Source organism: Hordeum vulgare, chromosome 2H (genome assembly GCF_904849725.1).
Source record: "Hordeum vulgare subsp. vulgare chromosome 2H, MorexV3_pseudomolecules_assembly, whole genome shotgun sequence".
NCBI lineage: Eukaryota > Viridiplantae > Streptophyta > Magnoliopsida > Poales > Poaceae > Hordeum > Hordeum vulgare.
The window spans coordinates 80,957,268-80,969,896 of record NC_058519.1 but is presented as its reverse complement, the minus strand read 5'-3'; the positions used below and the strand labels follow the sequence as shown (position 1 = coordinate 80,969,896).

The window sequence follows — 12,629 nt, the reverse complement described above, 5'->3', positions numbered from 1 at the left end:
AGTAGCGTATAGCATTTGCGGTCAACACCAACCCCTGTGAGGTTGACAAATAGTGTGGTCCTCGGTCGGGATTTCTTGCAAAAAAACAAAGGATTAGAAGAAATGAAAGTGCGTTGCGCCGTTGACTATGAAGATGATTTCTCTATTACAAGTCAATCTCAGAGAACCAATAAGAGACTTCTATGTCAGAACCAATCATACTAGATCAACCATGTCTTCCTTCTATCCACAGTTGATCCTCCCCAAATCTACATTCAAGCATGAACAAAGACATCCGGCGAAAGGGCAGAGAACAGAACACGTGGAATTAGTTTGGTGCAGAATTCTTGGTACGCACACGTAGTAGTACAATAATTTCTACATCTGGTATGTACAAAAATATGCTACATAGCACAGAAACCGCTGCACAAATCTCGCATTAATCACACAGGAGGCACCTGGTCTTTGGAAGGAGCCTCTACCGTGGCCCTACACAGAGGGCAAGTGGAGTGGGAGTGCAACCACGTGTCGACGCAGCCTACATGGAACAGGTGCATGCACGCCGGCAGCTGCCTCACCACCTCTCCTTCCTTTACCAGACTGAGGCACACCGCGCACTGCGCCCACCCGCGGCCACCGCCGCTGCCTTCGCCACGACCGTCCGAATCGTCGTTGCCGCGGACGGCCACGCCTCTGCGATACAAGAAAGACGGCAGCGCGGCCACGGCCGTAGGGCTCAGCCCACCATCGCCGCCGCCACGCACCAAGAACGGCCGCGCGCCCACGAAGACGATCCTGCGGCCGCCAGCGCGGCGCGGGCGGCAGCACAGGCAATCGAATAGCGCGATTATGAAGACACAGGCGGCGGTGACGCTGAAGCCGATGACGAGGAGGGCGAACGTGTCGTGGGTGCTGTAGCTGCCACCGTCCGCCGAGTAGGGCAGCGTCTTGTTGGAGGTCGAGGACAGCGACATGGCCGCCGGTCGACGAATCGCTCTAGCTTCTAGCCCTGTCAACTAGCGGGCAGCTTGTCTGCAAGCTTTGAGCTATATTCTTGGAGGCTGAGCATGGAACTGGCCGCACTATATATGCAAGTATGGAACTAGACGAGTTTTTTTGGCCAATTTAAAATATGTTAGGTTAGTCACATAACTACTCACCAAGCGTGATCATCTGTGCGTGGCGTCATGCATAGCTCGCTACAATGGAATACCCAAATAGAACAAAATCATTCACGATCTAAGTTCATGTCATGCTTTCCATTATTTATGGCCATCGTTCTTATCCAAACTATATGTGGCAACGGTTGGAATGGCCATTCATCAGTCGTGTCTCAGGTTAACAATTTCAACTTGCTAGGTTTCTCAACCACTGACATAACCAAATGCTGACATTTGCCACTGACATAACCAAATGATGACATTTGGCAACTCTGATTAATTAAGTTAGACAATCATTGTTCATTTGTGTATTAGGTCAATGGAATAGGTAGCCAGTTATGGATATCCTTGAGTGGTTTTTGGTCATTTTCTTTTTCTGGAAACATGGCCACAGGAAATTCATTTTTTGCAGGAAATAGAGAGGTTTTATTAATCATTTGGCATATTAGTGTTTATCGCATGTGTACATTCAAGATCATCTCGAGAAGATCCTAGCCAGACCATGGTTGTGTGGAGAATATGAGCAATTTACCATATGATTTTATTAATATAAATAATAGGTAAAACATGACTATTGTACCAGACATAAGACAAGTCATGCAATTCGACAAAGAGTAAGCTAATAGCATCTGAAATAGCGAATATGAACGAACATATCTAGATTAAAAGCTAGAACAAGAAATTGTAGCAGGATATGAAATAGAAAGAAAACAAGCACGTACTGTGATGTAGTAGTAGGATTCGGGTTGGCCTTGACGTCATCGGCGGCCATGTCGTCGAAGAGGTTGTTGATGTCAGGAAAGAAGCCACCGTTTGGAAAGTGGTCGTCAGTGTCCTTTGCGTCCGTGATGAAGAAGTCAGTTGTCGCGTAGAGCGCTTCCCAAAAACCTTATCACCCTTCTTTCGTACAGTACCCGAAGTGGCGGTGTTTTGGAAGCCTACTATCCCGGCCTGCGATGCACGCCGTAAGTCAGGATGGGGAAGAAACTAGCAACACCTCGGAGTTTGGAAGTCAATGACATGAGGAAGATGACGTTCTGATTTGTCAATCTGGAGAGGAGGGACCTCTTTGGCAAAAATTTAGACAACAACATGGCTTATTCCCACATTCCGCGGCGCATTATGACGAGGTGTGGCGTTACGAGGCGGCGGAGGAGGAGGAGCGCACTTGAATTTCTCTTTTGTTTCCATCCTCGTACATGTGAAGAAATAACCTCCCTTGTAAAGAGGTCCAACTCCTATTAGATGATCAATATGAGACTAAACTTTAGTCTCACCTCTTGCCTTGAATGAATGGGCTAAGTGAGCTTCTAGGGTCTATTAGCAAATCTTAAAATGCTATTGGGCTGGCCAAAAATAGACTAAATTCCAGCAATGCTCACCAGATCCTAGAAGCACACAAAATTTGCCTTTGGTTCCAAAAAAATGTTTATATACCAGTACTGCAGTGAAGGCCGTTAAGTTGAATTTTCACCTAGAACTCTATGCTATACTAGTATGCAACTTGAACACTGGACTAGGCCTCTGACCGCAAGTTTTCTGCAAATCTAGCTTCACACAAAGCCTTAACCGATAGTAGGCTACCATGGGACTTTCCGTCGGGTAGAGCTTGTGTGTCATACTCTAAGTCCTTTTATAAGTTTACTATAGAGCACCCTACTCTCATAGATTGCAGCGTTTAATAATCAGACTCATATAGGTGTGGTCTTTAAAAGATATTCGCAGGAAAACATCTGTGTTTAAATAAGCCACTTAGAACACATTAAGATTTATATGAACTTGCCATGCAGATTAGAAAAGTATATTGCATCTTCATGAAGTGGTATTCTTAATAGTAAGGATACTCTCCTATGAGGTGACCAACAACTTTTCTTCCACACCTAATTCACGGGATCTCCAGTCACATAGAATAGGTTACCACGGTGAACAACTCATATTGTGGGTGGCATACCCATCTCCTTCGATGCATTATCTATCACATTACATGATAGACACTTAGTAAGAGGATTCGCTAGATTTTTAGAAATTTGGATATAATCCATTGAAATAACTCCAGAGATTCTCATTTTCCTGACGGACTTTAACCATCTTTGAATATGTCTTGATGACTTCATGTTATCCTTTGAGCTACTCACTTTCGTGACCACAATTTGATTGTTTTCGCTCATAGGGATACCCGGTACAGGTTTCTCAACAACTGGTAAGTCATTCAAGAGCCGACGAAGCCAATCTGCTTCGACCGTAACTATATCTAGTGTTTGAGTTTGTTTCCATTGTTGACTTCGTTAAGATGGTCTGCTTGGAAGACTTTCGGAAAGCAGCGCCACCTCCATGAATGAACACATATCCGCTCGTGGCCTTTATCTCATCAGCATCAGAGATTCAGTTTGAGTCACTATACCCCTTCAAGCACCTTTGGGTACCTAGTGTAGTGAATTCCATAATTTGTAGCACTATCCTTTGGGTACCTAGTGTAGTGAATTCCATAATTTGTAGTGCCCTGCAACTAGCGCGTAACTCTTTCTAGAGCTTTACAATGAGCATCTCCTAGTTTTGAGACAAACCAACTCAGTTTGCTAATAGTAAAAGAGATGACGGATCTCGTAGCGTTGGCTAAATACATAAGCGAGCCAATATTCTGAGAGTATTTCAATTGATGTCTAGCAATTCTTCAATTCTTTCGAAGCAACATGATAGCAATATATGGTGTTGGAGAGGGTTTGTAGTCTTTATAACCAAAGCGACTCAAGATATTTTCTACATAGTGAGATTGAAGCAATGTAATCCCACCATCACCATCTCTCAATAGCTTGATGTTCAAAATAAAATCCGCTACTCCTAAATCCTTCATCTCAAAACAACGAGATATGAAATCCTTGACCTCCTTAATAACATTTAGATTTTTTTTCCAAAATCAATATGTCATCACATACAAACAAAGGATAACTCCCTCGCCCCCACCATGGCGATAGTACACACATTTGTGAGCTTCGTTTACAACAAAGCTTGCAGCTCTTAAAGTTCTTTCAAACTTCTCATGCCACTTATTAAGTGCTTCCTTAAGTCCATACAAACACTTCATGAATTTGCAAACTTTTCATGTTGACCGTCCACTATGAACCCATCTAGTTGTTCCATGTAAATTTCCTCGTCCAACTCTCCATTTAGGAAAGCAGGCTTAACATCCATTTGATGAACGAGGAGACTACGTGAGGCATCTAGTGAAAGTACTACTTGAGTAGTGGTCAGCTGAGCCACACGTGAGTAGGTATCAAGGACATCTTCACCTTCCTTTTGGGTATAACCTTTGGCCACGAGTTGTGCCTTGTATTTCTCAATAGTACCATGAGGCATAAGCTTTCTATTGAATACCCATTTGCACCCTATAGGTTTGCACCCATAAGGAGGATCAGTGATCTCCCAAGTTTCATTTGCCAAGATGGAATCCATCTCACTACAGACTGCTTCCTTCCAGTAGTCAGCATCTTCATATGCATAGGCCTTTCAAATAGAACTCGGAGTGTCATATATGAGATACACAAGAAATCATCACCAAAGGACTTTGCAGTCCTCTGTCTCTTTCTCCTTTTAGGAGCCTCATTATTGTCCTCCATAGAAGTTTAAAAATGTTGCGTTAGAATGGTAGGTTCAGAAATTGCAACTAGATCTCAACTCGATGAACTAGGCAACTCCTGCTTTGATGAGCTACACATATCCTTCATGGGAGAGATATCTTCAAACAAAGTCACATCATTTGACTCCATGATTGTACGACATGCATGTCTGATACCTCAGATTTTGCAATCAAAAATCTATAACCAATATTGTGAAAATGACAACCCAGGAAAACACAATCCACATTTTTTGCTCCAAGCTTGCACTTCTTTGGAATTGGCACATTGACTTTCGCCAAGCAGCCCCAAGTTCGTTGGTAAGAGTGTTTTAACCTTTTATTTTCCCATTCCCCGAATGGAGTTATCTCTTTATTCTTCATGGAACTTGGTTTAGGGCATGACATGTAGTCAATATCGCCTCCCCCACCATACCTTGGAGAGACCCGATGTGTCTAACATGGCGTTAACCAAATTAGTTAGAGTATGGTTCTTTCTTTCGGCTACCCCATTTGACTGAGGTGAATAGTGAGGTGTCCTCTCATGGATTATACCATGTTCCACATAAAAAGAATCAAATTCATTCAAAAAATACTCTCCACCATGACGGGATCTAAGCCTCTTGATTTTCAGATCAAGTTGGTTTTCCACTTCAACTTTATAGTTCTGGAAAAAGTTCAAAGCCTCATATTTTGATTTCAGAAGATACACACGCCAATATTTGGTGGAATCATGAACTAAATTCATGAAATATTTATTTCCACCTTCTGTCGAAACACCATTCATTTCACAAAGATCTGAATGTATTAGTTCTAGTGGCGCAAGATTTCTTGTTTCCACGGTTGTATGAGACTTACGAGGTTGTTTAGCTTGCACACAAACTTGAAACCTAGATCCCTTGACAATGGTAAAATTAGGGATTAAGTTAAACTTGGCTAGCCACGTCATGCAACCAAACTTAACATGCTAATGACATGAATGGCACACATTTGCTTCACTATTGTTGCAAACATGATTAACAACTTTATTACAAAAATCTCACAAGGATAATAGGAACAAGCCTGCTGATTCATAAACTTTACCAAAAAAATTCCATACTTGGCTATTAAAAATGTATTGGATTCAAAGACAAGCTTGTAGCCACCACTACACAAAACATATCTGCTAACAAGATTTTTATTGACCGAGTGACATAATGCATGTTCTTCAGCCACACGATCTTTCCCGAAGTAAACTTCAGATCAACCATTCCAACGCCATGAACAGAAGCACTTGAACCATTGCCCATCGGCATGGAAGTAGTCCCTCTGGCCTGATAAGAAGACAACATGGAAATATCACTTCATACATGTACGCACCCGTGTTAATCAGCCAATAAGGGGAACCACATACTGAGAGAACAGTGGGAAGTATACCGTACCCAACATCCTTCATCTTAGTGTCATCAATGACAACATTGGCAATCTTGTCGCCTTTCCCATGTTGAAACTTGTCATAACGGTTAGGGAAACTAGGAGCCCAATGACGAGGATCTCCGCACATATGACAAACTCCTTACTTCTTGTCATTTTTCTTCTTGAAGTCGGTGTGCTGTGAAGCCTTGTGCTAGAAGTTTTTCTTGTGTCCCAGATTGGCGCTAGAACCTCCCTCAATACCTCAAGCATGTATGTCTTCTGCTCTCGCCTTTTCATCCACATCAAGAGTACCAATGAGATCCGGATTGGAAAACTCTTGCCTCTTATGCTTCAGAGAGGTAGCAAAGTTCCTCCACGAGGGAGGAAACTTAGTGATGATGCCATAAGCAGAAAACTTATCCACTAACAGAACAATCGAAAGTATGTCTAGAGGGGGTGATTAAACTATTTGACCAAATAAAATCTTAGCATTTTCCCAATTTTAATAGTTGGCAAGTTTTAGTAATTATGCCAAGTCAAGCACACTCTACACATGCAAGTCTAATACTATAGGAGCGGAAAGTAAATACATGCACATGTAAGTAGAGGCAAGGGATAGGAAGATCAAATGCAATAGGACACGATGATTTTTTCCATGGTTCCGATAGGTGGTGCTATCATATGTCCATGTTGATTGATACTCCAACCCACGGAGGGTAATGGTCACAAGAGTGAATGAAGGGCTCCACCCAGAAGGGGTCCACGAAGAAGCAACCTTGTCTATTCCACCATAGCTTACATCCACGAAGGACTAGCCTCACTTAGGGTAGATCTTCACAAAGTAGGCAATCTCCTAGCCCTTACAAACTTCTTGGTTCAACTCCACGCGAAGTCGGAGGCTCCCAAGTGACACCTAACCAATCTAGGAGATATCACTCTCCAAAAGGTAGTAGATATGGTATGGATGATGAACTCCTTTCTCTTGTTCATCAAAAGATAGTGTGCTCAACACTCAATCATACTCTCACAGATTTGGCTTGATATAAGAGATTGATTAGGTGAAAAGTAACTTGGGGAGGCTAGAAATCAAGATTCATATGGTAGGAGTAGAATATCTTGGTCTCAACACATGAGTAGGTGGTTCTCTATCAAAATAATAGATGGGGAAAGTGTAGGATTATTTTGAGTGCTTTCTCTACGACTGACAGGGAGGTGGAGGGGTATATATAGGTATCTCCAAAAATCCAACTGGTACAACATTTCTTTCTCAACTCAGTGAAACCGAAGCAAAAACATGGTTGCACCGACTAGTGCAAAATGTGGAAAATTTTGGAGTTTCGATGAGACTGATATATAATTCTCGTCGAGTCAAACTTGGTGTCACCGAGAAGGTAGGGTTGGCTCTGGATTCTGTCTAGGGTATAACTCGGTAGGGCCGATTTCAGAAACTTGGTGGCATGGAATTCGAACTTTGGGGCTTGGTGAGAATGGTTATGTGGGAGAAGTTATGAGGGATTTTGGTGGCTAACTCTAAGCACATGAGCAACTACATCATCATAGATAAATCATCCACTTTTAATAGTATTGACTTTCCTATGGACTCAATTTTTATTTCTCACATAAAAGCAAAATGTAGAGTCTTGAAGCTTGTTGCCAATTGATGTTCCTTGCATCTAGGGGATCTCCTCATAGTCCTTTGCCAATCCATTCATTGAACTTATCGTGAAATATACTTGGTAGATTCATTAGTCCAATGAAGTATAATTTATTATTAATTACCAAAACCACCTAGGGAGAAGTTGTTCTTTCAGTAACATGCCACTGAAGTTGTCAAGTTCTTTAGAAAATAATTGGATCTTGTGAAGTTGCACAACCACAAAGCGCTCATCTATCATCCTGTAATCATAAAATTGTTCCATGATGTACAACTCAGTGCAAGAATCCGAGACCCCAAACTTGACTTGAGTGCGTCCCACATATCTTTACCATTATCAATTGACGCATAAGCATCAACTATGTTCTCATTAAGAACACTCAAGAGAGCAGTCTTAAACAAGGTATTTGTTTTGTGAAAGCTTGTTCCTCTTGAGGATCAAGAACTCCTTTAGGTTTGCCAAGAGTGGCGTCATAGTGATTCGTCCATTTTGCATCATGATTTCTTATTAATATTTATATTATTCTAGGTTATTATTCCACTTCATGATACAATTATTATACCTTTTATCTCTGAATTTACAAGGTACATCACAAAGAGGGGAACTGTCGGAAACTGGAACTGTGGACCTAAAAAACAAGAAAAAGGGTGAAAATATCTTGACTCCAAGTGCCCCGAAACTTCACAAGAAATTTCTGTGGAACAAATATGAATTTGTGAAGCAAAAATATACCATAGGGGGGCCACCTGTTGGTGCCAAGCCAACAGGGTGCGCCCACCCCCCCTGGGCGCGCCCTCATGGCTTGGGGCCTCCTCTCAGGTCCTCCGGTCTCCCTCTTCTGCTATAAGATGGATTTTGACCTAGAAAAAATAAGAAGATACTTTTTGGATAAAGCGCAACCGTCTCGAGGCGGAATCCAGGGCAGAGGCCCTTTTGCTCTCCGGTAGAGTGATTTTGTCAGGGGAACTTCCCTCCGAGAAGGGGAAATCAGTGCCATCATCATAACCAACGTTTCCTCCTTTGTGGGAGGACCAATATTCGTCAACATCTTCACGAGCACCATCTCATCTCAAATATAGTTCACCTCTTGTATTCAATGTTTGTCTCAAAAACTCTGCTTAGTACCTATGGGTTACTAGTAGTGTTGATTATGTCTTGTAGTTGATGCTTGTTGGTTTACTTGTTGGAAGATAATATGTTCATATCCTTATTTATAATTATTACACCTATGATCTTGAACATGGTGATGATTTGTGAGTAGTTAATTTTGTAATTTTGTTCCCAATAACATGGGATAAGTCTTGTTATAAGTAATCATGTGAAGTTGGTATTCGTTTGATATTTTAATGATATGTATGTTGTTGCTTCCTTTAGTGGTGTCATGTGAATGTTGACTACATGAAACATCATCACATTTTGGGCCTAAGGGAAGGCGTTGTGGAGTAATAAATAGATGATGACTTGCTATAGTGACAAAATCTTAAACCCTAGTTTATCCGTTATTTCATAAGGGGCTTGGATTCACATCTTTCATATTATGGCTATATTTATCTTAATTATTCTTTCATAGTTGCGGATGCTTCCAAGGGGGGTGAACTTAAGTGGGTTGGTTGTGCAAGTAAGAACAACAACTTAACACCGGTCCACCCACATATCAAATTATCGAAGTAACGAACGTGAATCAACTCAACATGATGAACATGACTAGGCAGAAATTCCCATGTGTCCTCGGGAGCGCTTTGCTTTATATAAGAGCACTTTCTGGCATGTCCTTTGTTACAAAAAGGATTGGGATATCTTGTTGCACACTTGATACTTTTTTACTTGTCACTTGTTATGAATTATCTTGCTATAAAACTATATATCATTGTTATTTACAGCATTTGCAGAGAATACCTTGCTGAAAACTACTTATCATTTCCTTCTACTCCTAGTTGGGTTCGACATTCTTACTCATTCAAAGGACTGCAATTGATCCCCTATACTTGTTGGACATCAAGACTCTATTTTGGCATCATTGCCAGGGAGTGAAACACCTTTGGTAAGTGGAATTTGGTAGGGAAACATTCTTGGTACATGCTAAAAATTAATGTTGCTTGTTACTATGCATAGTAATCATTTGAAGGGCCTGTTTGTTGTATCTTCACCTCTACCATAAGTGGAAAAGGTTGCACCTCAACCTACTGAATTTTTTGAAAAAAATTATTATGAGATTCCTTATTAGAGAAACTGTTGGTTAATCTTATGTGGGAGATGGTACAACTCATCCTGATTTGCACTTGATATATGGAAAAGAGATTTGTGGGGACCCCGACTCGTAAGTCATGATCACCGAATGCACGTGTATAGTGATCCCAGAGATGAATGATCACTGAACACACAGAAGCTAAATAACAAGAGTCTTACATACATACATATCGTCTTACACAAATTTACGACCATTATGGTCAAGTCTTACATAGATAGGGCCATGAAGACCAAACACCAGACACATCTAAGAGCGGAAATCTTGAACATAAGCGTGAACCCATGCCATCTTCCTTAACCTTACAAGCATTCTGACTAGGAAGTGTCCTAGTTCGCATGTTTGTCACCAAGGTATTCTCCACCATATTCCTGCTCTTCCATGCATGGCCAATTAAATAACCAATGACAAGCCAATGAGTACTTTGAATGCACTCGCAAGCAACTCATGTTTGAATCAAGGCATAACAACGCATGACATAGCACTAAGTAGGTACATTGCAAAAAGCTAATTTGAGTACAATGGCATGTTCAATCAACTTGTAAAGGCATGCATCAACAGGTTGCAGATATCCATATGAACAGGTTACACATATCAATATAAGCAGTGGTTGAACATCTCATGTTCAATCATCATGTCAAGTCATTCGACTTATCTCCAACATTTCTTCCCCCACAGACTCCCAGTTTTGTAGGCAATGGACATAGACCAAGAGTGGTCATCCAACAGTCCTTTATGGTGGACACGGTTATTCAAATAGTTTTACACTCTGCAGAGGTTGCACACTTTACTCACAAGACTCGAGGAACTTCCATGTCATCCACGACTCGCGGTATATTACATACCCTAGGTAAGTACCCGAACAATGCATTTCCCCTCACGACACTAAGCAAAAAGTCCACTCGATTGGTACCCATCCCTCATGATGTACATCATAAGAGACTCACTCCAGACCGTACCATCCATCAGGGGACCAACGGTGTGCCCAAATTCTGTAAAAACAACCCATGGTCATCCTTTCTGGCTTGACCCCGTATCAAGAGTGACCCCATCACTCCCTCCACTTGTATCGACCAAAGTAATCAACATAGCCCCATCCTATAAGTGGTATCATGGTTGTATATGTTATGTTGGAGTAACGACCGCAACTTAAACCAATCCGTTTTCGAAAACAACACATTTACTTGCCTCGATACACCGCTTCTTTATCAAGTTATTACCTAGCTCATAACAATCTCCCTCGGGCATTAGTGGCACCCGACAGGGTTTTGATAAATCTTTGAAACCAATTTGGTCTCGAACACCCTCCACATTCCCATCCCATTTGCGTAGAAACTGATTTTCTTAGGTATAGCTATGCAAATCTATTCTCCTTAATGCACCACTTGATTTGGTGGCATTATTTTGGGATTAGAGAATGCCCACAAAGTTTGGGACCAAATGGAGAAACTTGACAATGTAGAATTTCTCAAATTTGGATCTGGACACACAGGGTTTTCGGGTATTTTGGTGAACCAAAATGATTGGGGTTGAGATGAAACTTGGCAAGATCATCACATATGGTATATGTGAAATGCTAGAATTTTCTTGGATTTATTTAAGAATATTTCTTATAAAAATATTTCAAATACTTGAAATAGGCAAAAGGCATTTTGGAGGGTTTTGTCCAATATTTTGAACATGACCATTTATTGAAACTCTTATATATGGAAAACATGTGTCCATTGAGTTTCCCTAAGTTTTGCAAATATTTTGGAAGCATATAAATAATTTTCCTCTATGAAAGACCATTTGTGGCTTCAAAAAATGGTATTTAAATAAAATAGAGAAATTACTTTTAAAATAATAATTTTTTGGTTTTGGGAATTACTTTTGATAATAGTATCCAAATAAAATACTTGGCGCAAAACGTCTTCCCTAATTTGAGGACTTGTAGTACAAACCTTAATTCATGGGGTTTTGAAAACCTAAATTAAATAAATGTCTTTTGGTCAAAATAATATCTTGCAAAAATAGTTTTAGGTCGTATGCACATGGTATGGTCGCTTGGCAAAGATTTTGGATCAAGGAGATGAGTTTTGAGAGTAGGAGGATTTTTTTGAATTAAAACACAAACAAGCAAATGGCAATCAATTCAAGAATCACAACCACAGAAAAAGTTTTGATTGGTCCAAAATTTTAATCTCAAAGTCATAGCAAGGTGGTACAAACACAGAGTGTGACAGACGTACCACCCTTACAAGAATTTTGTCCCTGAGATTCATAAGTTGGACGATAAAGAGAAAGGGGAACTCTGATCTAAGGTAGTCTTCACGCTCCAAGGTTGCTTCTCCTACAGTGTGGTTGCTCCACTTGAGCTTGGAGTACTTTATGGTGCGGCATCAAGTGCAATGGTTGGCTTCATCCAATATGTGAACTGGACTCTCACCATAAGTGAGGTCTGGCTGAAGGTCAATGGCTTGATGATCGATGTCCTTGTAGACATCGGGGAGGTCGAGAACTTGGAGGCACTTCCGGAGTTGTGAAACATGGAAAACATTGTGCACATCAGAAAGCTTGGAAGGTAGCTCTAGCTAGTAGGCGAC

General features: G+C 41.0%; 1 protein-coding gene across 1 annotated transcript; it reads right to left on the bottom strand.

Annotated features, from left to right (window-relative positions):
• Positions 1–290: 290 nt before the first annotated feature.
• Positions 291–1,023, bottom strand: LOC123429649 (E3 ubiquitin-protein ligase EL5-like). The gene has a single exon (XM_045113664.1). It carries the CDS (start codon positions 951–953, stop codon positions 423–425), a length of 531 nt encoding a protein of 176 aa, XP_044969599.1. The 5' UTR covers positions 954–1,023; the 3' UTR covers positions 291–422.
• Between the last annotated feature and the right edge of the window lie 11,606 nt (positions 1,024–12,629).

Excerpts from the sequence above, each read along its gene's own strand:
- LOC123429649 (XM_045113664.1), bottom strand. The coding sequence starts at position 953 with ATGTCGCTGTCCTCGACCTCCAACAAGACGCTGCCCTACTCGGCGGAC.